Source organism: Cervus canadensis, chromosome 1, assembly GCF_019320065.1.
Source record: "Cervus canadensis isolate Bull #8, Minnesota chromosome 1, ASM1932006v1, whole genome shotgun sequence".
NCBI classification, from domain to species: domain Eukaryota; kingdom Metazoa; phylum Chordata; class Mammalia; order Artiodactyla; family Cervidae; genus Cervus; species Cervus canadensis.
In genome coordinates this window covers 12633176-12660852 of record NC_057386.1, presented here as the reverse complement: position 1 = coordinate 12660852, position 27677 = coordinate 12633176, and the positions used below count along the sequence as shown (strand labels likewise).

At 44.3% G+C, this 27677-nt stretch overlaps 2 protein-coding genes across 2 annotated transcripts in view; one reads left to right on the top strand and one right to left on the bottom strand.

Moving 5' to 3' along the window:
- Positions 1-27677, bottom strand: part of FOXK2 (forkhead box K2) — a 50817-nt gene that overhangs the window by 19748 nt on the left and 3392 nt on the right. The window contains exons 2-4 of the mRNA XM_043464263.1: positions 6768-6962; positions 4025-4172; positions 1392-1538 (exon numbers count right to left, since the gene is read on the bottom strand). Of these exons, the coding sequence (XP_043320198.1) occupies positions 1392-1538; positions 4025-4172; positions 6768-6962 (490 nt within the window). The remainder of the gene's footprint in view (positions 1-1391; positions 1539-4024; positions 4173-6767; positions 6963-27677) is intronic.
- LOC122439351 (40S ribosomal protein S29-like) lies at positions 17217-17508 on the top strand. Its single transcript, XM_043464428.1, has one exon. The coding sequence runs from the start codon at positions 17232-17234 to the stop codon at positions 17400-17402; it is 171 nt and encodes a 56-aa protein (XP_043320363.1). The 5' UTR covers positions 17217-17231; the 3' UTR covers positions 17403-17508.

Sequence of the window (27677 nt, the reverse complement as noted above, 5' to 3'; positions counted from 1 at the left end):
GTGGAACTCTACTGAGCTCCTGGACAGGACACTATGAGAGACCTCACCTGCCGTGCACAGGAAGCTGTGTTCCATGGACACGGACTGTTGTCTGCCTCTGCTTTGTTTGACATTTTCTTAGAAGCACAACCTCACTGTTACAGATTCTGTACATCATCTTAAGGGACCTGCCAGGTAGCTGAATACGGAAGTGTTTTTCCCAAGCCAGCACTTCCTTCATGGCCAACTAGGAAATGCCACCCGGCTGTGAACAAGAAGGCGGGCAGGGCACAGATGCTCCAGCCCAGGAGTAGGCTGGGTCTCATTTTGTACCTGTAGCCTTTACAGACTAAAGACCCTTTACAAAGGAAGTAGTCAGGATTTTTATCATAACATGTTCATACATCTGCAGATGGAAGAAAAAAGTCTTCACCCTCCATTAAACAGAAAATGGCTTACCCCCCACCCCCTGACTGTATTACTTGATTGTGGTTATGGTTCAACAAATGTACTTGTCAAAGAATCATGTACTCATTAAGACTCAAAGGAATTCTATGGCCATTCCTGATTACCTAATGAATTCAAAATTTGTAAATGTATATTTCTTCTCTCTTTTGATATGCTTTTACCGTTCCACACTTCAAACTTACCCTTTCTCATACTGTCTGAATTAGTGAGGTTCTACTAACTGCCTAGTAAATGTCTACACACACCCACACCCACACCCACACACGCACAAGGAGGAAAAACATATACAATGCAGAGGTTGAAAAACTAAATTAAAAAGCTAAACAATGGAAATACTATGTACCGATTTCCAAATGTCCTCTGAGGAGACCCAGATTCACAGACAGCCTAAAAATAGGCTGTAAGTACAAGTCAACAAGTAGGTAGGCTCCCCAGTTGAGTAGCACTGTGTTCATATTTTGTATACTGGACACCTAGAGGAGGCATCTTTTGAAGAAAGGGTTCCTCAGTAACAGTTTGAAAACCATCTCTGTGCAAACTTCAAAAAGCTATGTATGTCATCAGAAGTCAATGAGGAAGACAGAAGAACTCCAAAGTAAAGGATGGGCAGGATTTTTAACTCTCCCTCCTTCACTGGTCGAAGAGAAACATCTCAAACGACCCATGTCTCTCCCATCCATGAAGACCATGACAGTAAGAAACAGGGCTGAGGTTTCTTCCAGAACCACTATTCCTTCTACTATGAGCTAATAAGGAGGTTAGAAAAAGCGTGGCAGCAGCAGGCCTCTGACACTCCTCCTCCCTCAGCACAAGAGACCCTCATTCATCTCATGTTACCTATGCCCCAGCTACATACACAGCCACTCCATGCCCCTCTCAGTTGTCAACCAGCACCTTCAGGACATGTAATAGAAACATTTAATAACAAACGGAAAAGGATTTACCTGCCAGCCCTTGTCTGCAGTCCTGTAGTAGGGATAGTTTTTTGTGATGTGCGTATAAATTCCATTTAGGGTGAGTTGTTTATCAGGAGCCATTGTAATCGCTTGTACGATTAATTGTGCATAGGAATAAGGTGGCTTTGAGTCATCCTGTATTAAAGTTAAAAAAAAAAGAGTATTGAAGTAAACAAAATTTTTACTAAACTTACCGAAGTTCAGGATTCTTGACATTTTTAAGCATTTCTACCATAATACTTGTCTTCCTTCCTATAAAAGTAATGTATGATGGGGAGAATTCCCTGGCTGTCCAGTGGCTAGGACTCTGTATTGTCACTGCCCAGGGACTGAGTTTGGCTGTGTGTGGGGGGTTGGGGGGAGGGGGTGGATATAATATGATGGGAAAGCACTTGGAAAATTTGGAGGAAACAAATGAAGACATATAGAACAGTATAAAAAAGAACATTAAAACCACATAAGGAAAAAGTCCAAAGGGCAAAAACAAAAAGAACAAGAAAATGAGAAAAACTCAGTAGAATTTCTGGACCTCAGTAGAGTGCAGAGCACACATGCTGATCCATACCAGTGGTGGCAAGGGGTGGGGTGAGCTGGCATATCTCCCAGGCCCTGGTGGGGGTTCTCATGCACACAAGGAGACGGGGCAAGAACGCTGAACACCAAAGCAGGAGAGTGATGTCCACTCAGAACCTCCAAGAGTCCACAAGGAGCTCCTCTTGTAAGAAAACCCAAGCAAACGAGAGTACCAGGAGCCAGACTCGGGGTTCCCACACCAGGGTCCAAGGCATTCAGGCAGGCACTGCTCAGGTGTGGAGGGCTGCCATGCATAGTGCAGGATGCTGGCACTCCTGGTCCCAGCGTACCCAAACACACCGGGGCTCTGCCACTGAGATGACTCCGAACCGCATACACATGCACAAGCCCACTGGGAAGAGGGTGCACCTCTCTCCAGCTGTGAACTACGCTTATCAACAAAACATAACGTTGAATGCTAACAGTAAACTGCAAAACAATACATTCAAGACGATACTCCTTATATGAGGTTAAGAAATGAACAATTTAGATATTGTTTAGAGATAAACACAATAAAGGCAGACACAGGCAGAGGACTGTGGCATGGGCAAAGAAGGTAGGTAAAAAGCCAAAGGGAACACAGGCTTCACTGGCACAAGCTAAGCTTAGTCCTTATAGCTGGCTGGAGCATGTTCTCTGCACAGAGAGACTGAATCACCCAGCACCTCACTTTCAAACAGCTGACATTTCCTGAGCACTTGGGTTAGGCACTGCCCTGTGTGACCACTGAATGAGCTCACCCTGAGTTATAGGACAGGGATGGTGGAGCAACAAAGCTGGAGTCCTACCAGGGAAAAGCATAAAGCCTTCCTCACTGTGCTTATGCTGCTGTGTGGATTTCTTTTTTTTATCTTTCTTCTATACATTTCCATTAAAAAAAAAAAAAAAACCGTAATAGACAGGAAAGCCCACAATATATTCGTATAAGCCAAAGACAAATTTCTATAAAATGACCAACAGTACAACCAATGCTAGGTCAAGAGAGAACACAGCCTACATCCCAGAAGCTTCCTCATGCCCCGCCCCCCCACCCACTTTCAACCTCCCAGAAAGGCCACTTTTCCTGACATTCTGTACTAATCAGAATCAGAATCCAGCTGTGACTTAAGTTTTACCATCTAAGAATGCATCTGAAAACAATACAATTTAGTTTTGCCTGATTTTAAACCAGGAAATGGACAAGAATGGAATCCTACAGAGAGTGCCCCTGTGTCTGCGCCTGCCCAGCACCCTGGGCAAGAGGCTCCTGGCTGCCGTAGATGGTGCACAGCCACGACCTGTCCATTCCCACGGTGTCACGTGTCCTACTACATGAATATACCACATTTTATATAAATGCATACTTAAAGTAACACTATGTCTGGTTTTATTCTCTTTTTTCACTTAGCGTTCTATCAAGAGCACTTTCATATCAGTATCTGTATCATGCAAGATCCCCTTACTTAATTAACCTTCCTTCTTTTAGGGGCACTTACGTTGTTTTCAATTTTCTGTTTTGTTTGAACTTTAGTTTGAGATTTTTGTCCATTTCCCTTAAATGAAGTCCTAGAAGGGGCATTACTGGGTCAAAGAATAGAAACAGGCAGGGTCCTACTATAGGTCATCCAATAATTATCATCCAAAAGGGACTGATGTGTCCTCCCTCCCCAAGGTGTGTGTTTGTGTGCATATGTGTGTACATGTACATATGTGTGCACATGTTCAGACATGCACATGTGCAACCTTCAGCATTTGGGACAGCAATACTGAACTCCAAGAACAGTCTCCTAGGACACCAGGCACTTGACCCCATGAGGACCAAGGGTTCAAGCTCTTAGCATCTGGGCCCACAGCTGCCACCGAGAAGCGCCCAGGGCTGAATGATCAAAAGAATCCACCTCTGAGAGCCCAGCACCGAGAACATGCTCAGCAATCATCCCGCATCCACATAGACGGGCACTTCTCAAAAGGCCCTGGAGGAGGGAGGGTGTTCCTTGACATGCAGGTGAAGATAGCTGCTACCCAACAGGCCCTGGGTTCTGTTTCAAAGCTATAAAACATTTATTTACCTTTGGGCTGTCTCCACCCGAAGCTTCCTTCTCGTTTTCTGGCTGTGAGTTGTCGGCCATTAAATTGAGGTCAGATGGTATCACACGGCCCATTTTGTACCCTGAAGACCCTGCTCCCCGGGGGCTAGAAGGACAGGAGTTCGCAGCACTGTGGACGAGAAAAGGTTGTTCCTATCAGTCTATTATAGAACATACCTCATACTGTATTTCAGTAATTTGCTCTTATTTCAAGGAAAACAAATTTTAAAAGTAAGAGAACTTTAGCGTATTCACTGGAAAAATGGACTCATTAATCTTTGTGAAATTTAAGATCACTCCAAGGAATCAGGTATTTGCTTCCACACGTATCGCCTTAGGAACTTACCAAGGACACAGAGCCATACATGACGGCTCTTGAGCTCAGCCTGGAAGAGGAGCAAAGAGCACCACTCTGCTCGTCCCCCTCCACCAAGGAGTTGAGGACAGGCAGCAACGAAGGACAATGGCTTCCAAGCTATACCAGAAAGGTCAAGGGAAATTTGGAGAGAAGGGAACAGCAGCCAGGCTGAAGACAGGACACACAGAGGGAAGGAGGCGGTAGAAACAGATACACATGCAGGTAGGCTGTGAGGGGCTCACAGGAAACACACAGAAATCAGAAACAGAAACCCACTTTTAAATATGCACTTTTTTTTCCCATGAGGTAGGGCTGGTCCATGACACTGAGAATGTTTTGATTTTTGATCTTTGCTGATTAGAAGACACTTTATTTGTAAATTCACCAAGTTACGTATTTAATTTATGCTCCCCTTTCTGTACAGTATTATACTTTACAGAACAGCAAAAGCTACTGAAATGGAAAGATGCCAAGAAAAGATTGCTTTAAAAATCCAGTAAGTTATAGAACAGTATATATGGTTAGATCCCATTTGTATTTTGGATAAAAAATAAGTATTGAAAACATTTAAAAAGTTTCTGGAAAAAATACTTAAGAAACAGTAGTTACCTCTGAAAACTGAACTAGAAAGGAACGGGCCAGAAGGTGGAGCAACACTCTATTACCTGGTACCCTCTGAAGCACCACTGGACTCTCTACCAAGAAAAGGCACCATCAGTATATGCACTCACCCTCGAAACAAGAGTTTACTGCGTGCCAGGAACAACTCAAAGCACGGGAGAGAGAGGGACAAGACAGACGGCAGAACCACAGGCATGAGCTCTCGCTCTGACTTTAAAACCAGCTAACGATTCAGAAGGCCCGACGCGGGGCAGGTGGCTGGGTGGTGGTGGGTTCCCCCACGAGTCATCTCAGCAGCAGAGACACTGTGCTGCTCAACAATGGTGCAGGGCCGTGGGGTGAAGATGAGCAAGGAATACAGGATGAAGACATGCCAGGAGGTGAGGAGAGGTTGGGTCAGGAGCACCCGGTTCCTTGAGCACCCACGGGCAATGCGTCAGTGGCTTGACCCCCAAGTACTGTTCCCACTGGGGGCCGCTATCCCATGTGGGTAAACAGGGGCGTTCTCCTCTTCCTCTGTGAATTCTGCACACTTTTCATGCAGTGCTGAAGAAAAATCTGGCCATGCAGCTGCTGATTTTTGCCTACTCACTGCCACACTTACTACCTGATCCATCTAGTCACACAGAGACAAATTCAACCAAGTGGGTGAGACAGAGGCAGCTTCTTCGGCAGAGTGGCCATGGCAGGGGGCAGAGAAGGGGCCCGACCAATAGCAGCTGCACTCACACGGAGCCGACCAGCCAGTCTACCTGACACTCCCTCCAGAGGCCTTTCCAGAGGGATACCTTTCTGTCCATGCTGGTTTTTAAGATAAGAAACAGAAGTGTCTGACTGAAAGCTATAAGCCAGAGCTGCAGTATTCCCCCTGTGCCCTCCTCACTCAGCTACATGTGGGGTCAGCCACAGTGGACAAGGCAAACAATGTCTTCTCTGCCTCCCAGCCAGGCCCTGTGGACAGCAGGAGCTAGGCTTGCAAGAGAAGCAAGTGTGTTCATCTGCACCTAAGTCTAACACTACTCACACTAAAGAAGATGTCTGCATACATACTCCACTCTTCTGACTGAACAAAAGAGGACTGACCATCTGAGCCTTACCTCAGGGTCTCATCTGCAGGTCCTGGGCGATTCCTGACCTGACCCTCAGCTGCTGCCCCTGAAAGCTCAGCACAACCGTAACCATCTTGCACTGGATTCCGTGGTGAAGAGCAGGCCCTGAAGGCACCATTCTCTACTTCCTGACACTCTTGGGACATCAGGACAGACACAAGTTTGTCACCTTACTGAGGTCAAACTCAGAAATCCAAACTGTAAGTGATCAGAATTCACATTAAGTTGTAACAAACCAAGATACTCTTGATATCAAACCAAAATGCAACTGAAAACATGACTCACACTTTAGACCAATACCACAAATCATCTATGCCTAAACTTACTCAAATAAAAGAATCCACAAGTGAAAACCAGGAACATTTGGGAACTGTGTTTCACATGCAAGAAAGCGAGAGCAAACAGTGTTCAGAAACTGAACAACATTTTAAGTGTCCTCAACATCTCTCTCTCCATGCAGCTCAGTACCTGGGAAGGAAGGCATCATCACTATGCACTGCTGCCCACTACTGTGATGCACAATGGCTTCTGAATGTCCCAAAGAAAGAGGCAAGGACTGAAACTTGGACAGTGTCGTGTCCACACGTACACCCTGACGCTACGGTGACTCCCATGCCCTATGGGAGCTGCTGTATACCTGATGGTTCCTGTGGGGGAGGGGAGGGGGCTGATGAGGTGGGCCATGGTGTCTGGAATGTTGATGGTCAGCGGCGAGATGTGAGCCTGCACAGGCTTCACCGGGGACTCGGGTGCCTCCTGTTTCTCCCTCTTCTCGCTGGACAGGGCAGTGAACGTGATCTTGATGTTTGTGCTCGGAAACCTGAACGTGCACCTAAAAAAGAAAAGCCAACTGTCAGCACCTGACTGCCGAGCGGCAGGACCCACAGCAGGGGACAGAGCCCACGTGTCCCCAGACATACTGGAGCCTTGACTTGTGTTGAAGAGTCAGCGAGAAGCCCACTTCAACCTCATCTCAAGTGTTACAAGTTGCTTAACGTGTGATACCACAAAGGAGATGTCGTCTCATGAGTTAAAAACACTAGTAAGCAAAAACCTCATTTAGATCAGCCCAACAGGGGAAAAAAATGGTAGAGCAGATTCAAAAAAGACTCAAATACCACTTAATCTGCACCAGGCAGGGTCTGAGACAGACTCAGGATTGGGAGACAAGCCCCAGGCTTGGAGTGGGGAAGGCCAGGCAGGAATGCTGCTAACCCACAGGGCATGGATGGCCTCATCACGAGGAGGAGCAGCCCCAGGTCCGCCTTTCACCTGCTGCCGACCTCCGAGGACATCTCCTGCCCAGCCCTTCTCTTAGGTTCCCACCCTGGTCTGTCTGCAGCCAGGAGCCAGGATGTTTCTAAAACAGCATGATCTGCATGTGGTGTTCAAAGACAGAAAAAAGCCAGCCTCTGACTCTCCTGCCCTCAGGCACAGCCCTGTCTCTCTTGAGGTCCTCCTCACATGAGGTCCCATGGGTGCTGCCCTTCCTCCACTTCAGTGCTCCAGGGACCCCACCCCACTCTGGGTCAGCCCCCACATCACAGCCTCTTATCTGTTCTTCCCCTTGTTCACTACCCAGGGGCCCCCTTCAACCCCTCAGTCACCTATCCAAGGGTTTCCTGATCGCCCTGCACCCTCCCCTTGCTGCCTTGTTCATTTCACTCTGGCCACATGACTCTATGTTACCCCATTTCTGCTTGTTGTCACCCAATAGGATACAAGCTCCACTGGAACAAAGTCCTTGCCTTCAGGGTTCCGCGCTATAATCCAGAGACCAGAAGAGACCCTGATAAATGCAGAGATGGGCCTCGGTACACACTTGTTGAATTAGTGAAAAAGTGTCCCATTTTATACATTAGAAATGTAATTAAAATAAGCAAACCACAGGACAAATGAACAAATGGTAAGCCCACAATTGCCTCTTTGTTGCTAACATAAGATTAGAATAATCAACTCCAGGCCTAGAAAAGAAGGGCATTAAGACTCTCACTGGCCTTAACTTCTAACACAACATACATAATGATGATGAGAGTAAGGAAGTTTCCTCCCTTTCCTCCCCTATGTAGCTCCTGAGCCCCACCCTCAGGCGATGGTCCCTGTTCACCAAGAAGGCCAGGCTGTTAGAACAAGCATTTTTACCAGCACGAGGGCTTCCGATCCTACAGAGCAGTTACCTGGCTGTGCTTGTTCCCTCAGCCACAGAACAGATGACAGCATCTCCCTCCGCGAGTGCCATGAGGATTAAGTCAGATACTTCTCACATTCGAATGTTTATCAAAACAAAAAAACCAAACTACTTTCAGCCTCACTGTAAGATATCAATACTTGCTTTTCCTACAGTTGGACATTCACCATCCACTGTGCTGTTTGTTTCACTGTCGCCCAGGAGCTCACAGAGGCCCAGCCTGGACCAGAGGAGCAGCACATGCACCCGCCTGTCCTCCACATGCAGTGGAAGCAACACAGCCCTGTGCATAATTCCAACACAGGAATGTAAGAATGGGACTCCTTCTTCCCCAAGGGGCACCTGCATGTCTCTAGGGGTTTATTTCTGCTTTTCACAAATAGGACCACAAATAGGACCACACACTCCATGCTGGTCCTTGGCGTTTGTGTTCCCTCAGTGTCACCACCCATAGGGTCCGATGCACAGACGGACTGAGTGCTGCCTTCAGGGCAAGCACCATCACACGGAGGACTTCCTTCCTTTGTATCCTATTCTCAAAGTCCCCAGTTAAAGACAACAATCGTCTCCTCAGCATGGGCATCATCTGTAAACCTCAGGCTCCAAGGACACACAGGGCATCTAAAGTGACACAAAGCACCATCAGGCCACCTGCCGGCAACCTCTGACGAACAGCAAGTGAGAGTATCCTAGCCAGCAGGGGACGCCGCCATCAACCCCAACCCCACCTGACAGGTGAAAATGGCATTTCTGTTTACATATAAACATGAACTCTTTCTCATATGTGTGTAAGCCATGAATCACAATTAAAAGCTACCCAGGTAGTCTGGTAACTTTCTATTTTTTAATCTGGGTTCTGATTACACGAGTGAGTTCCTATTAGTGAAAATTCATTGAGTTATACTATACACGGATGAAGCATACACTTTTCTGTACATGCAGTGTACTTCAATAAAGAGATTTTCTTTAAAAATTAAAAAAAAAAAAAGCCTTCTGTAGATGGATACAGAGACTGGTAAAATGTTGATAATGTCGGGGTTCACAGTCCATTTTGAGTTAACAATGGCCTATTTCTTTACCAGGATTGTGATTACTATGCGTACCCACGTTATAACTGATTTTTCTGTTTGTTACATTCAAAGCCAAGTTCTTCAAAATGTTTTTTGAGTTCTCTTTGGGGTTCAGTTAGTGAAGACATCCTTGGTCCCCTTTAGGGGATGCGAAAAGCCACTGTTTGACTTTTCTAAGTCAGAAATAAAAAACAATGGGATAATTTTTAAATTGTGTCACAAAAGGAAAAAGAGCAGCAAAACATTAAAACAGCAGACAAAACAAGGTGAGTATCAGAACGCTGTCTGCCCCATACCACCACCAAGAGGTTATTTATGTCTGGGCATGCTGGTCCTTGTTCCCATGAAGCACTTCAGGTCATCTAAGGGTTTAAGAGCCTGTAAGATACTATACTGATTTGGAAAATTAAGAGCATGCTGTCCGTGTCTCACGCTGCTTTGTACCATCACAATACCTAACACTGTGTGCTCTTTAAAAACACTGTAATTGATCCTAAAAGATTTGTAATAAAGCTGCCCTGTGGGCATGTGGCATCTCAGTTCCCCAAACCAGGGATGGAGCCTGGGTCCCCTGCATTGGAAGGCAGGACCACCAGGGAAGTCTCAGGGAAAGATTTTAAAATGAACAATAAGAAAAGCCAGACAGCAGAAAGCAGAACCACAACCCCCTAAGCAAAAACTGAGCAGGCAATGAGCAAAATCTGACCAGATACTGAAAAGTCACAAACCTCGAGTCACAAATCAAAACTGAAGCAACACAACAGCTGATGGTTTCAAACTTAGGCAAGGACCCTGATAAGAACTAAGTTTCTTTTACTTGAATAAACATTAATAATTTTAATAGGGATTCAGAGCTGCAAACACCTTTCTCGCCATCTCTCTTTTAGTCTCCTGTATGTGGTGACAGGCATCTTTCTTGGAGTGGAAACTCTTACAAATGAGACATACAAGACAATGGCTTGGGTCCAGAGATCTGAATTTCCTGATTCACAAAGAAGCTCTAAGGATTCTGAAAATCTGTTCTTTATGCACAAAGCCAGGCCTTGCTGCAAATACTTAATACTAACATCATATAGCTAGGCAGAAATTAGCCATATTGAAATCTCCAACCAAATGGAAAGTCAAATTGAGTGATATCTCTATGCAAAGCAAGTTTAAACAATTAACCAATCAGGCAAACTATTCCCTACAACCAAGTCCAGTTGGGCCATTTCAGAGGTGGAGCTGGCCTCAGGTAGAAGTTGGTTCCCATGCTCTTCACCCCCACAAACGATAAGACAGGCAGGAGCAGTGATCCGGCCCCAGAGCGCCACTTGGAAAGGATCACAGCAGAGCAGGCTTCCACCTTGACGCTAACTAAGTGACTGCAAGCCCTGGGGGAGACAGCCACCATGTCCCCCAGCCTCCTGTCATCCTTTGTCGTGGCAAAGATTAACTACTCAGATACACACACATTCTAAGTTGGGAAAAAAAATCTCCCTACAAGAAGGTTCCATTTCTAGCTACTCCGAAAAAAAAAAAATGTCTGAATGCAATTCAGACAGTCATTATGAGGATAACTCTGGAGTCCCTCAGTTTTTAGAGTGTGTTAGGAAGCTTAATGGGAGAAGGCCTACAGATGCCACCCCCATGGTCATGGCACAAAGCAGGAAGAGTGCCCCTGCCATAGGGTGCTGAGAAGACAGAGCCTCACCTCTGGATTTCCTGCCAAAATAACAAATCTGGACCTCACCAAGAGGAAACATCAGACAAGTATTCTACAAAACAACTGGCCTGCCCTCTTCTAAAACATAAATGTCACAGAAGACACAGGCTGAGGAACAGTCACAAATGAGAGGAAAGTTCAAAGCATAGGTGACCTGACTCTAGAAAATGGGCGTCGGTAAACAACTGCTAAGTCCAGTTAAGATCAAGTGTTGTATCAATGCTAAGTAGTGTTAGTACCTGGGCTACAGTTATGGAGAATTTTTTAGCAATTAGACATGGAAATATTTCAGAGGTAAAAATGCATTATATATGCAGCTTATTCTCAAAAATTTCAGGGAAAAAATACAGCGATGAAGCAAATGTGGTCAATGTTAGTATTTGGGGAATCTGGAAAAATGAGAATATTTGTTCTATTTTGCAACTTTTCTATAAATCTGAGTAATTTCAAAGAAAAATAAAAAATTTGGAAACGTTCACGGCATCTAATGCAAAGCTTGACAGATCACCCCAGGTGTCACTGGGCCTGTGCCAGGCTAGGAACTGTGAGCACAGTGACGAGGTGAGCACAGACATAAAGAGTCTGGAAACCACCCATTCTTCTAACTGTCAGACTGGACCTTCTCCACGGTCGGTCTGTGAGCCCTGTTCTGGGATGTACCCCCATCATTAGCTCTTTTCTATGCAGTTCAGAATCCCATCAAATCCCAAGAATAATCTTGTGGGACACCTGACAGTTACGAAGCATCACCTCACTGCAGTTCTCATCCCTCCCCCAGAGCCTGTGTGTCCCTGACAGTCAGCCTTGAACTAAGCAGGGGAGTACAACCCCAGTTCTGCAGTACACAGAACAGAGTCATGGCCATATCTACACAACTGACCCTGACTTCTGTGCCCTCACAGTCACCCAGCACAGTTGATGTCTGTTAAATCTACATGCTATCCCGTCACTGGGCTTCCAGACTGTGACCCAAGAAGCTGTGGTTTGTGGTAATAGCATATTCTATAATTTGTATTTCTTCTCTCCTGGGAAGAGTATCTGTCCCATCCCACATGTATCAATATTCACACAGAAGACTATGTCCAAACCATGTTCCCAGAGCATAGCACCGAATGTCCTAACACCCAGAACAGGCCCAACTGTGCTGCAAACGGCCCTAGCTCTCTGTTGCTCACACCAAAGGGCTGGGTCCAGCTTCTGCCATCCATCCACCCCATAAACACGGTTGCTCTGCACCACTTTTCCCTCACTCTGGGGTCCAGGCTGATGCAATGACCCCACTGAGGACACCGATGGTTTCCAGACAGAATAAATGAGTCCTGTGGCCACGCCTGCAGTCAATGGGCAGGAGGGCCCCCAGCGAGGGCCCTCCCCACACAACATCACCTCCTTAGTGTTAGCAATCCCAAGAGACATCTGGAAAAGGTCATTTCAAGTCCTTTCAGCTATGCAACAGGCCACAGAGACAGCAGCTCAGCTACTGAGCTGCTCTCCAAGGGAAGAAGTAAGAGCAGTTACTCTGTCATTCAACCTATGACAGCTGACAATGATAATCTACTATGAAGAGGAAGAGAATCTGATCCTATAATCTCAGGACTGGCAAAGGAAAAGACTGTGATAATAAAAATAACGTGTCACACAGGGTGGACAGAGCTCTGGAGCCATCAATGACTTGGGGTGGGCAGCAGTGACTGCCAAGGAGGAGGGCAACAGGATCAGTTATATCCAAGAGTGGATCGGGAGGTGGGGGGAAATAAGGAAATGAGTGAGGAGGTTCCCAAGGAGCCAAGGTGTGCAGTGTTCACACTGCAAGGGTCTGTGAGGACAGAGAGAGATGAGGTCTGATTAGTTTGGGAAATGGAAATAGAAATGGCCCTGCTGACACACCCATATGTGCGGGCACAGAGGGGAGAAGACCGCAGGATGACTAGCTTCACGTCTGGCTTCTGTGACTGAGGGAATGTTGGTCAATTACTGAGATGCAGATGGATGGGGTGGATGAGGAACAGGCCACGGGGTGCAATGCCTACGTGGACACACGGCCTTTGAGGTGCCCATTCCCCATAATCCCAGAGGGGGCATCCAACCAGCCCTTCCTGAACCTAGACAGAGACACACTTGGTGTCCTCAGTGGTTAAGAGGGTACATTCGCCACATCACAGAAGGAGCCTAAAAAATTCAGCCCGCAAGTCTGGTATTAGAGAATGGCCTTCAGGACTCAAGCGAGCATCACCTTGAAGGAGGAACACTATCACAGGAGTTTTAATGATGTGCTCCAGTCCTAACTGAGCTACGACGACAAGCCATGCCTCTTTATCTTTTGCAAAAATGGAAGAAAAATTTCTCTTCTTTCCAAACCCTAAGGAGGCTTAGCCAAAGAGGCACTTTAAATGGACCTAGATATCCATTTTCATCATTCTCTTCTACTAGTTTCCTCTAATTTATAACAGAAATATTGAAACTTTTACTACAACCTTTAATAGACTGTGGCCCTTAACAGTCATATTTGTCAGTGACTGATAAACCACTCCCCACCCCAGGCTGCCTTTTCTGTGGCTCCAGGAGCAACATGTCCACACCACCAGTCAGTCCTGCCCACCGGTCACCCTAAGCTGCCGCCACATGGGTCTGAATGGACCACCCAGAGCCCTGCAGGCGCTCCCTTCATCTCAGAAGAGGGTGTATGGAGTGGCAGCTCACCAGCCCATGAGAGGGCTTACCTCAGAGGAAGTGGCTTTGGGAGGCTAGTGTCCACCCATCAAAGAGAGTAAGTCACAGGTCAAGAATCTGATCCAGTTTAAAATGGGTTAGGAAAAAAAAAAATGGGTTAGGATAATGAAGACCATACTGGGAAGAACCTGAAACCCTAAACAGTCCATGCTTTTCTTTGCTGCTCCTCAGCAGTAAACCTCAAGCAATACCTATTACCTCAGCTTGACTTCTTACCCGAAGGTGTAAGAAAACATGAAAACATTCTATGAAAATTCATGAAACACAATGGTGTTTATTAAAGGGAGTCACACTGTTGTAGGTTTTGTTGGGTTTAGCATGAGTTTCTAACCGGAGCCTCAAAAGCCTGATTCTGTAAGACACCTGCAACCTGAGCTCAGGTCCTGGCCTGTCAGTTTCACCTCTGAGTAAAGAACTTTCACTCCATGTTTAGCCTTGAGGTGACTTAGAAACTACACAGCACCTGAGTAGATAGGGCCACTGTGGGCATGCGGGCAGTTAGTGAGTCAAACAGGAGCTGTGCTCAGAAGGGCCCACAGCTAAGGCTGAATTTTGTAGCCAGCACCTTGTAATCTCCTAAACCATTACCTGAGTCTGTTTTATGTAACTGAGGCCCAACAGGTCAATGGACCACAGCCTTGGGCTTGGAAGCTCAGCTCACACACATCTTGCCTCTTGCAATCCCTTCCCCTCCACGAACACCCACTGTCCAGGAAAAGTCCTGGACAGGGGCACCCTGGACACCTGGGAGAGTCTGCACTTGCCCCATTGAGTACCCTTCCACCTAAAAAAGCTTGGTATCAAATAACAAAAATACCACGGCAGGTTGAGAGAAACTACAGAAGAAATCAAAAGCTTTTGCAGCTTTTTAAAAAAAATTGAGGTATAGCTGATATACAATATTATTTTAAGTTTCAAGTGAATGACACACTTGAATTTTTAAAGATATGTTCCATTTACAATTATAAAGTATTGGTTATATTCCCTCTGCTGTATAATACATCCTTATAGATTTTTACAGCATTCTTAAACCACATTTTCATTTTGCGCTGGACCCCACATAGTATGAAGCTGGGCCTGTATCCTAAGGTACTAGTATACTAGGAAATGGTACCTTTCCACAGGTAGATCTGCCTTTGTACCCACAGACCAGGAAGCCTTGATTCCAGAAGCATTCCTGACCCAATTTAGAGGACTGGTGTTGGGTTTTCCAGCAACACATGTGACGAGCAGCTTCACAATTGCTTCCGAGTTTTTCTTTGGCTTGGAGAAAAATTTTGTCTGTTGGCCATTTGTTGCACTGTGATTCCATTAATGAAGGTACTGGAAAGAACTGCCTTATCTACTATTCTGTGTGGCAATTTGCTGTTTGGGGGAGGCTGACTCAGGAGCACATCCATTTAAAATCCTGATGCCAGGCTGAGGGTGATGGTGGTATTACATATCAGTGTAGCCAATGTGAAGCTTTGTGCTACCAGCAGTTTTACAAAAACAAACAAACAAACAAACAGTACAAATTCTACTTTAATTTCCAGTCATTCAAAACATGTTCTAGGCTAACAACGATTTTCACTAGTGTAGAAATAATCCCACGAGCCTGCTCTCACCTGGATCACAAATCACCACACCCACGCTCTGAGTACAGATGGCTAAGCAGGCCCTCCGGCCATGTCACTGACAGTAGCAGCAGACTGGCACCCCAAGCATACGGCAGGTACTCAGAGAAGCGATTACTCCTCTGAGGTAGGACTACTGAGATTACCCCAAACTTGCCCAAATAACATTCACATGAAACCAGAGCAGGCTCTCCAACAGACACCTCACTAAGACAAAACTCATAAGCAGAGCCAAGCGCAGGGCCTGGGCTCCCTCCTTCCTCTCCCCAGTTCACAGCAATTTCTTCTGCCAATGCAGAAGGGCAACAGCCTCCAAATATTTTTGACTGTACGCTTCTAAGTGAAAAATTAAGCAAGAGTCAAAATATGAATAATATATTATCAAGAAATGAAAAGGCAATGGACAGAATCAGAGAAATATTCCTAATACACACAATTTACAGCTGACTTGCATCTAGGATATATAAAGAATTCTTAAAATAAAAACACAAACCCATTAAAAAGGATCAAAGAGAAATTCACTAAAGAAGATACAGGAATGGGTAACAAGCACATCAAGAGATGTTCAACACCATTGGTAATCAGTGAAATGCAAGCCAAAGAGATGCATGATATCACTGCACATCCACAGAATGGCCAGTATTAAAAAACTGACAACATCAAGGGCTGGCAAGGTTACAGAGCAACTCTCCCACACTGCTGGTGGGAATATACAATGGTGGGACTGCTTTGGGAAAGTCTGTCAGCTTCTTAGTAAAGTCACTTCACCCTTAGGTGTTTGACCAAGAGAAATGAGACCCTCTGTCCACACAGACTCTTTCACAAATGTTCACAGCCATAACATGCCTAACAGTCCAACCTAGAAAAGACCCAGGTGTCCAGCAACAGGTGAATGAATCAACCAATGATGTTAAGTCCATACAAGAGAATACTTCTCAAATATCAATCAACAATCACAAAGGAAAAAAAACTGCCCAAACAAGCAACATGGATTAATCTCAAAAACATGTTAATAAAAAAAAAAAGGCCAAACTGAGGAGTATACACTGCATGATTTCTTAAGAAATCCTAGGAAAGATTAAACTAGTCTACAGTGATGAAAAGCAGGGCTTTCAGTCTCAGAAGAAGGGCAAAAGGGCAGGGGAGAGATTCTGGGAGACAGAAACCTTCTCTTACCTTGAACTGGGGTTTCCATTACACAGATAATATGCACCCATCAAAACTCTTTGAAAGGTACCCTTAAAAGAGTTTTGTTTAAAAAAAAAAAAAAGTTTTGTTTTTCTCTATGCAAAGTATATCTCAAAAATGTTTTTTAAAAGAAAAAATTAAAATGGCAATAATACATTCACATATGTATAAATTATATTACTGTATTACACACTAAAAAACACAAAAATAGCAACTAAAACAGGATGAGAAAAACAATCAGAAATATATCTTCTTCCAAACTCTAAAAGATCTTCTTGATCTCCTTCTGGAGTATGTACACACACACACATATTCTAGAGACTAATGTACTAAAGAAAACATTGCTTTTGTTTTACCTGTGAGGTTCCAAACAAAAGGAATACAATGTCTAGAATGGAGAGATTTTCTTTTTGCTATATTGAGATATAACATGGTTTAGGTTTAAGGTGTATGATGTAACGATAAATGCATACAGTGCAGGAAGATTAGCATAGAAAGGTTAGCTAGTATCCATCAACTCATTATAGTTACAGTTTGTGTGTGTGTTGAGAACTTTTAAAATTTACTATCTTGCCTTTTACCTCGGTGCAACCGAGAAAGCAACATGGGTGACCAGCAGCTCTACTGGAGCCATCCGAGAAAATTCGGCCAGGGTTCTCGCTCTTGCCGGGTCTGCTCAAACCGGCACGGTCTGATCCGGAAATACGGCCTCAATATGTGCCGCCAGTGTTTCTGCCAGTATGCGAAGGACATCGGCTTCATTAAGTTGGACTAACTGAACTTCCTTAGATGGCTCATCCAGCACATCACCCCTAGACGGAAATAATACTAGCTCTTTGTATATAAAATAAAAGTTTTCAAAACTTCAAAAAAAAAAAAAATTTACTGTCTTAAAAAAAAAATTTACTGTCTTAGCAACTTTCAAATTTACGAATAGTATTATTACCTACAGAGGTACCATGTTGCACATTATAACCCCAGGACCTATTTATCTTACAGCTAGAAGTTTGTAATGTTGACCCCAATCCTCCTTAACCCACTTCCTCCATTCTATGTTTTATAAATCACTGATAAAGCTGCCAATTACACAGCAATAAGAGGCATGACTGGATCAAGTTCCTTATTAAATGGAGAGTTTTTACATACGTTCAACACTGGAGTAAGGCATTCCATTCTTAAGGGCACTTTATAAAATGATAACTTTTACTTTATGGGTATAAAAACAAAGGCATAATCCATAAGGTGTGTGCTCTGAATCCACAGTTCTGATACTGCCGATGGTGAATACCTGCAGGTGCACTTAGTCTTATCAGGTGAGCTGCACACAGGAGGTATGCATTCACTCAGTCGGTAGGAAAGTCTTCTCAAAATACTCTGCTGAATGGCCAATATGCACATGAAAAGATCAAATCATTAATCACCAGAGAAATGCAAATTAAAACCACAATACAATACACCACAACATACTCACTGAAAACCTAAAATGAAAAAGAGAAAATACCAATGCTGATGAAGCTGTGAAGACACCTGAACTCTATCTCACTCGGTGTCAAAGAGGTGTAAATAAAGAAAGCGCTTTCCCAAAGTGGTTGTACCTATGAAAGCTGAACACACGTACATTGATGGTGAGCCACTGGAGCCCAGCCCACAGACACGTGCCCGTGCTTGTCAAAACACAGCTACCAGAATCTCAATCAAGAGTTCAACCAAAAAAGTCTTCCTACTTAAAAGACTCATAGCAATTATCCATTATAACAGTCTAAAATAAAGCTACCTAAATGTCCACCTATGGCAGAATATCAAATTGGCGTATATTCACATTATTAAACATAGCAATGACGATGAATGATCCACAGCTAAGTACAAAAATGTGGGCTAATCTCAAAAATATTTTATTCAGTGAAAAGCCAACACCACCTTCTGAACTCCATTCTGTATAACTCCATGTACATGAAGTCAAAAGAAAACAAACACTACAATTTAGAACTCAGGATAGTGGTTCTGTGGCTGGGAAGAACACATGGCAGGATTCTGGGTGTTGACAATGCAGTGTTTCTTAACTCAGGGCAGGTTACACTGTGGGTTCTCATTAAGCTTTATACTTAGGATCTATATTGTAGATTATACTAAAAACAAAAATATAAACAAATTGTGGAGGGTGACTAGAGACCAACTAAGAAAGTGCTCCAGAAGGCCAGGTGAAAAATACCTAAGGCAAGAGCTATGCAACAGGAAGGGTGAGGGACAGATCTGAGAAATGTCCAAGTGGAATGAAGGGGACGGATAAATAATTGTACGAGTTCAGCAAACCAGAGCAGACTGTGGAGAGGGTGCGCCCTGGTCCTAGATGGACTTCAGCTCACAGGAGGAAAGGAGGACACTTGAGCAGAGAGAAACAGCAGGACTGCAGACTTCAGGCCTGACCTACCAGCATCTGACTCAAGTCTGTAATATTCACCTATTATTTGGCTGTGTCGGGTCTTCGTTGCAGCACATGGGATCTATCTTAATCATGGGGAATCTTTCCTTGGAGTGTTCAGTTCAGTCACTCAGTTGTGTTCGACTCTTTGTGACCCCATGGACTGCAGCACGCCAGGACTCCTTGTCCATCATCAACTCTCAGAGTTTACTCAAACTCATGTCCATCAAGTCGGTGATGCCATCCAACCATCTCATCCTCTGTTGTCCCCTCTCCTCCCGCCTTCAATCTTTCCCAGCATCAGGGTCTTTTCAAATGAGTCAGCTCTTCCCATCAGGTGGCCAAAGTACTGGAGTGTCAGCTTCTGCATCAGTCCTTCCAATGAATATTCAGGACCGATTTCCTTTAGGATGGACAGGTTGGATCTCCTTGCAGTCCACAGGACTCTCGAGAGTCTTCTCCGACACCACAGTTCAAAAGCATCAATTCTTCAGCGCTCAGCTTTCTTTATAGTCCAACTCTCACATCCACACATGACTACTGGAAAAATCATAGCCTTGACTAGACGGACCTTTGTTGGCAAAGTAATGTCTCTGCTTTTTAATATGCTTTCTAGGTTGGTCATAACCTTTCTTCCACAGAGTAAGTGTCTTTTAATTTCACAGCTGCAGTCACCATCTGCAGTGATTTGGGAGACCAAAAAAATAAAGTCTGTCACTGTTTCCATTGTTTCCCCATCTATTTGCCATGAAGTGATGGGACGAGATGCCAAGATCTTAGTTTTCTGAATATTGAGCTTTAAGCCAACTTTTTCAATCTCCTTATTCACTTTCATCAAGAGGCTCTTAAGTTCTTCTTCGCTTTCTGCTGTAAGGGTGGTGTCATCTGCATGTCTGAGGTTACTGATATTTCTCCCAGCAGTCCTGACTCCCTGGAGTGTGCAGACTCTCTGACAGCAGCATGTGGGCTAATAGTGTGGGCTCAGTTTTGCAGTGCTTTGGCTTAGTTGCTCCACAGCATGTGGGATCTCAGTTCCCCATGTCTCTGGTTCTAGGGAGCAGAACCTATCTCATTCCCAATTTATTGCATATTTCTGTTCCAACCCATCTGGGGGCTACCTGAAGGGTGATGCAGGCACCTCTCTGTATTTTCCTACCTCAGAACTCTAGTTGAAAAAGCTCGAAAACACTGAAAGTGAAATTTGAGTCAGAGCCTGTGGCGAATAAATTACGGTCCAAATACACAATACACAGCCTAAGGCAAAAGGTGGGGAGAGGTCTTCTGGGAAGTTAGGACCTTCAAAAGTTAACAGGGTATGGGACTTCCCTGGGGGTATAGCGGTGAAGAATCCACCTGCCAATGCAGGGTACACAGCCTGACCCCCAGTTCCAGAAGATCCCACATACCATGGGGCAACTAAATCTCTGTGTCATGACTATTATACTTAGCTACTAAAGCCCGTGTGCCTAGAGCCCGTGCTCCACAACAAGAGAAGCCACCGCAATGAGAAGCTCAGCACCACAACGAGAGAGTAGCCCCCAAGAGCCAAAACCAGAGAAAGCCTGAGTGTGGCAAGCTAGACCCAGTGAAGTCAATAATAAATAAATCAAGTTTAAAAAATAGACACAAAAGGAAAGGAGAAACTAATCAAAACAGTTGACTACAAAAAAATCAACATAAAAGAAGGCAACTGGGGAGGAAATGAGGGACCAAAAAAATCTCTAAGACAGAGAAAAGAAAACAAATAGCAAAATGGCAGTCCTTCCCTATCAATAATTACTTTAAATGTAAATGGATTAAACTCTCCAATCAAAATACTTCAGACAAGAAACTTAAGATGTTTTCTTCAGAGAACAAACATTAATATTCATTCAGCAACTCTCCTGCATCAGCCAAGGGCAATCCATACATCTCCATGAAGTTGATTCAATAAAATCCATGTTTATAGAAGAGGACGGTGAGGTTAAGAGATTAGACAGCTCAGACACCGGGGTAAGGGCTCGTGCCTTCCCTCATCCAAAGTGGTGCTATGACACTGTTCCAGTGGCCTGATGAGCATTCAGTGCCCTGCACTGGTCCTTCTCAGCCCCCCCAAACCTTTCCTACAAGGAGAGGTCTATGGAGAACAACACAGAGGGGAGTAACAACCAGCCTCTGGGATGTGATTCTTACTGTGAAGCCCCCGGGAAGCTGCCCTCCACAGAACAGAGAGAAGACCCAGGCTGAGCCAGTGCCTACTGGACACCAGGAGCTGAGGACACTCAACCAACCTTCTGAGTAGAGCTCCACCCCCACCTATAGACAATGCAATGGCTCACAGAGGTTTGGTCAGACTCCTACACAGGATGCCATCCCAATGGTCTGAGGTGGCCTCCAACAACTATTAATATAACCAAGGCTTGGTGCACTACTTTAACAAACCATGGCTTTAAGTATAGAAGCCAGTCCTTTAACAAAAGTGGTCAAATTGCCATTCCCAAAATACTAAAATCATTTAAAAAATTTACTTATAAAGACAAAGTTCTTCCCATTAGAGATACGCAGGAAAAGAAAGCCTAAACATTGAACGCCTAGTTACTAGAACTCACAGGTGTTATAAAGAAACAGACATTTTTCAAAACTGTAACATAAGTTTGCATCAACAAGAACATGGACACTCTGAAAAACAACTTTTAAGAGAGAATAAAATAAAAGATCGGTGGAAAATAAAATACAACTTTCAGAGGTAGGGCAGGAGTGGGGGTTGGACCACTTCATCAGGAAAGGATGTGCTCTGCATCAGGCAATCCCAGAAGGGTCTTCCAGGCCTCTACAAAAGTCCTCAGCTGCAAGAACCACCAGCAGCCTGGCCCTCCTCCAGCCCAAGGCATGAGGCCACAGGAGTCAGCATCTGAGTGCCTACTCTGTGGGAGAAGTCAAGACATATTTGCAGGGACGTAGGTACGACCAGTTCCAACTAGTCTAGTGTGGAGCAACACTGAAGAACAAAAAACTACATGGTCTGACTTGCTCCTAGCACAGATGTATAGGTTACCATGCCGCATGACAACAATTACATGATCAATGCACATCATCAAGGACATTTTTATTTAACTACAGGAACTTCTGTTCACATGTATCCAGGCTTCCCCTCTACGTATCAATCCCCCTCCATGTATCAATCAACTTATAAACACATAATGCAAAAACAAAAAGGCCACTTAGGATGGTCAATTTAAACAAGAAGACAATGTAGTGAATTGTAGAATCAAAGAAAGAATTTAATTTTAACTGTTCTAAACTGTTTCCTTTGGTGCAGTATCTCCAAATACAAACCTCAAAGCCTATAAACAAAGTCACCAACAGACACTTGAGGCCTATCACTGTCCTGGCACTACACAAGGTCACTGAAGGTCACAGGCTACATTTCCAGTAAGTGTACAACCTAAGGGTGAATGGGCCCACAGGGCATTGGAGTGCCCAGGCACAGTGTATGTGCAATGTTTAAAACACATGTGGGCAAGTCCAGGGGGAGACTAGGCAAAGTGGGAACACAAGACTCAAGGAGGAACCAGAATGGACAGCTCACATTTAAACCAATCTTCTTCCACTCAGCTCAAACAGCTGTAAAACTAATGCTCATAATCCTAACATCCTCCAAAAGTTTAGAAATAGCAAAAACATAGCATTTTTAATATATCACTTTTGCACTCAAAATGCTATTACAGTCTGAAAAAGACCAGAAAAACACAAAGTCAGTCTCCGATCTACTTGTTTAGGGTTTTCTGTATCCTGTCTGTTTAAGAGTCAAAAGACAAGTTTCATACTGCTGATTGTGGAAGACTAAATAAATACCATGAGAAAACAGCATCCATCTGACAGCAGTCTTTCAGTGTGGTTGTAGTGACACTAATTCACATTCCCTCACACCAACAGTTCATTTTCCAGGAGAACCAAGACCACAAAAAACTGGAACAACTCCACTAGAACAGCTCAATGTTTTTCGCATTAACCATAAATGTTTGTTCAGTAATTTGATCAACCTAATTAAAGAAACTGGATACACGTGAGCATACACATTCCACGGTGAGAACATCAGTCTACTCCCGAGTACTAAGACTGATCTCCTTACAACCCAAGTAAGATTTGGGACTGCCTCCTCGGAGTGTCCTTCCAAAGTTGCAAAGGGAGCAATTCTATGCCAGGCCTCTCCACTTCAAGCTTCGTTTCAGAAAGGCACTGCCAATGAATTAGAAACAAATGCTATGGTACCTTAAAGGTTTTAAACAGGTACCATTTGTAAGTTATTAAAACTCACTGTCTATGGGGCTAGGAGTAACATCCCACTGTTACTGACTGCTGTAATCACTGTGGTCCAGGGTCTCCACCATCCTATCACTGATGCTTGGGGTGGTATTATTCTGTGGAAGGGGGACTATCCTTCAAAATCACAGGATTTTTACAGCATCCCTGGCCCCAGCCCACTAGGTGCCAGCTGCATCCCCGCCCAGTTGCACCAGCCTAACATGTTGCCAAATATCCTGGGGAAGGGAAGGGTACTCCAGTGAGCGTCACTGTTGTATTCTGATCTCTCTCACTGGGTAAGATCCAGAAGCATTCTGCAGGTAACAAACTGCAGCAAAGGCCAAACAATGTCTAATGTCCCTATGGAATTCTCAGCACAGCACCAAGCATATACTCCAGAAACTGAGGCATGCTAGGAAAGGCAGCTTCCTATGAGGTGCCTTCTAATCTCCCCACAGCCGCTTCCTGGGATGACGGCAGTAACACCTTGTCATGGTGCTCAAGCTGCTTCGAATCACAGAAATGGCAATATGTGCCTTCAACCTGTCCTGCTGTATTGTGTTTCATTAGCAAATTCAAACAATCCTCATTAAAAACTGGGACCAGAAGTGGGAGATGACTTACTGTATTATCATTTAAGCTATTGTAAACTGCTCCTAGGGCTTCCCAGGTGGCTCAGTGGTAAAGAATCTACCTTCCAATGCAGGAGCCGCAGATTCGATCCCTGAGTCAGGAAGCTCCTCTGCAGGAGGAAACAGCAACCCACCCCAGTATTCTTGCCAGGATAACCCAAGGAACAAAGGAGTCTGGGGCTACAGTCCATGGGGTCGCAAAGAATCGGACACAACCAAGTGACTGAGCACAAACTTCTCCAAAATCCAAACATAAAAGAAAGCATGAGCTACACAAAAATGTTAAACAGATAAGAATACCATCCAACATGCTAACAGCTTTGATTAAAAGCTTCCTTATTTTAGGGACTTTCTGGTGGTTAAGAGTCCACCTTCCAATGCAAGGGATGCATGTTTGATCCCTGATTGGGGAACTAAGATCCCACATGCTGCAGAGCAAAAACTAAGCCCATGTACTGCAATGAAGACTCAACATCCCAAAATTAAAAAAAATAATAATAATAATAAATATTTTTAAAAGCTTCCTTATTTTAGAAACTTTTTTCCATTAAAAAAAAAAAAGTTTTTCCTTAGCAAAACAAGAATTGCTGAATTTTCACAACGGAAAAATTTCCTGTTACTCTATAGTCTCATCTTCTGGAATATTTCCACCAATTATGAAGCTATACTGTGCTTCTGCAACTGTGGATCTAGATGAGACCTGTTGATGAACAGGGGACCATAAGTGAGGGAACCACATCTAACTAGAATCCTGTCACTAAATGATCAACATCTGAGAGTATTAAAACAACGGTTATGTCCTAAATCAGTAGCCAACAAGCACACATATATATGTATCAAGTAATGATGGTTATGTGCCATTACCAGAGGATACAAACACAAGCAGGACCTGGTCCCTACCCTGGAGGAGCAACAAGGGAGAAAGGCAAGCAAGAAGACAAGTTGTAGCACACGGTGATGAGGAGGGAACATTAACATTTAACATTAATATTTCACCTTACCCTCCAGAATGGGCTCCTTGACCTACCACTTCTAGTGGGTCCACAGCACTTCTGAATGTCTGAAAAGCACAGAGCTGCCATTCGAGGCCTGCAGGGAAGCCCAGCTTCAGGTCCTCTCTGCCTTTAAGAAAGAGAACATGGACTTTCCTGGTGGTCCAGTGGTTGAGAATCTGCCTTCCAATGCAAGGGACATGGGTTTGATCCCTGGTCTGGGAAATTTTCACATGCTGCAGAGCAACTAAGCCTGTGTTCTGCAACTACTGAGCCCAAGCACCGAGGGCCTGTGCTCTGTAACAAGAGAAGCCACCGCAATGACAAGCCGGCACAGGGCAACTAAAGGGTAGCCCCCACTCACCATAACGAGAGAAAGCCCTGGCAGCAATGAAGACCCAGCACAGCCAAAAATATAAATAAACAAGAAATAAAGAGGCCATGGCCCAAATTTCAAAAGTATATATAGTTTGTTACACTTCAATAAAAAGGCAATTTTAAAAAGAAAAACAGTAAATTGCAAAGTTCTTTGATTGGCCAGAGAAGCCACTCTTCATTAACAAAATAACAGTTTGGCCAATGGCATTAAGGAGTAAGAATTCTTCAAATCAGACCACAAACAGGACATGACTTTTACCCAGTTCCCTTTCCTGACTTTGCCCCAAGGCAGAGGCACTTTTTATTTCCCCCTGAAACAGGGAAGGTTGTGGTGAAGTTGACATACTGGAGTGGGGCAGAACCAAAACGGAGGCTCTAGGAGAGAGGGCACCCTGAAACAGACCTCTCCTGACTCGGCCTGCTTGATGGCAGCAATCACATCCCATGGCCTGGCTTTATCCTCAGGTCCTGGTGGGGAAAAGACAACTTCTCTTGGCTAAAGAAACTTCAGACTTTGTTCACTACTCCCAGAGGCCTTTGATTAATCTACTGCATGCACATGTGTGGAGCTACGAGCAAGCTGGAGAGTGCTGGCCCCTTGAGGACATTTTCACCATGTCACATTTCCTGTGACATTAGTTCTCCACAGGCCCCTCCACACCAGAACACTGTGATAAAATACAAGCAGCCCCTGATGTCTAGCAAGGGCAAGGGCACAGGCCTGGTGCTAATTATGCCACACAAGGTCAGTTATTACCCCTCTTAAAAGTGAGGGAACTAAAACTCAACTCAGATTAAGTAGCTGGGCTGGAATCTGACTCCAGTCTGTCCAGCCCCAGTGCCCATTCTTGCTTTCTCCTGATACAATTAGTTGCACACTAATAACCACTACAGGTGACAGGTCCCATCAGGTAGCCCTGTTTCTCAAAATGTGCTAGAAATTAAAACTATTTAAAAATCTAAAGCTACTCCTTAAGTAAACATTTAAAATGAAGAGAGTTCTACCACTACAAGAATTACTAAGCACTAGTAAAGTACAAGTAAGCTGGTTATTGGGTTATTTTTAACATAGCAAAGTAAGTTTTATGCTAAAAAAGCTGCACTATGTTCCCAATGTCTACAAATCAGGGATAATAAAAATGTATCTCAATTTGCCAAATGAATAAACATTGTAGCTTTAAAAAAAATACATAGTGGCTCTTAAAAGCAACTAATTTGTACACTGAGCACTTTCTAAAGTGCAAAGCAGCTCTGCCTGTCTGCTAAGGATTTGCCATTACATGTTGCCCACTTCTGGGGACTCCAGCAATCCGGGGCCCCAGCTCTTAGCTCTACCCACAAGCTGATCAGAGGCTCAGGGGATAAAATGAAGGTGTTTCAGCCAATCTGGCAGCCCTGAGACAAGAAATCATGCCAGACCTCACTAATGGCTCTGCTTAGATCTCCAAAGAAGACACCCTCCTTTTATCGTCTCCTGCTGGGAACTCTATATTCTCCACACGTCATCTGTCCAGTCTTTGGACCTTGGCTACATCCCTCAGCAGTTTCCCCCACCCACTTCACCCTAGCGATCCATATAGTTTACCCTCCTTCTAACCCTAATCTCACCTCTGTCCTTCTTATAATATCCATCTCCTCCCCACAACCATTTCTTACACCTCCACTCTCTCCCTCTCTTTCCCCCAGGAGTCCCACACCCTGTCTCCTTCCTCACCCACCAAACACTCTAATCACCAAGCCCATGGCTTCCCATGGAGGGTGACACTGCAAGTCACTGTCCCTTTCCCACATCTCTCCTCTCTCGGCACTCCCTTCCTATTTCCCTCTTTCAGGTACTGTTATTCTCTAGGAACTTTCATTCTGCCCAATCCCTATCATCTAAGCAGGACCGAGTCGCTGTGAGATCCTTCAGTTCTTTTCTTGGGAGTCTTCAACTACAAAGCTCCAGAAGCCACTGTTTATTCAGGTCTCTCCCATCCTCACCTAAGAGGAAGCTCTCTGTGATTTAATGAGAAAATCTTCAAATGTGACATTACCAAACTTTATCTGCAAGTTAAAACATACCACATAAGAAAGAGGAGGTGGTGTTATATCACCAATTAATAGGCAGTTAACGCAGCATAGAAACAGGGTCACTTTTCTAAATAGGTACAATGGCAATTCTGCATGTTAAATATTTTTGGGCAATAGTAAATTCAACTTGCTCTATGTATAAGTCTGGCTATTAGATATTTAGGATCTTACTGATGAAAAAATACATCAAATTCACTTGACATTTCAAAGTACACACAAATGTTAAAGAGTTGCTTATTTTTATTTATCAGTTCTACTCAGTTTGCTACCAT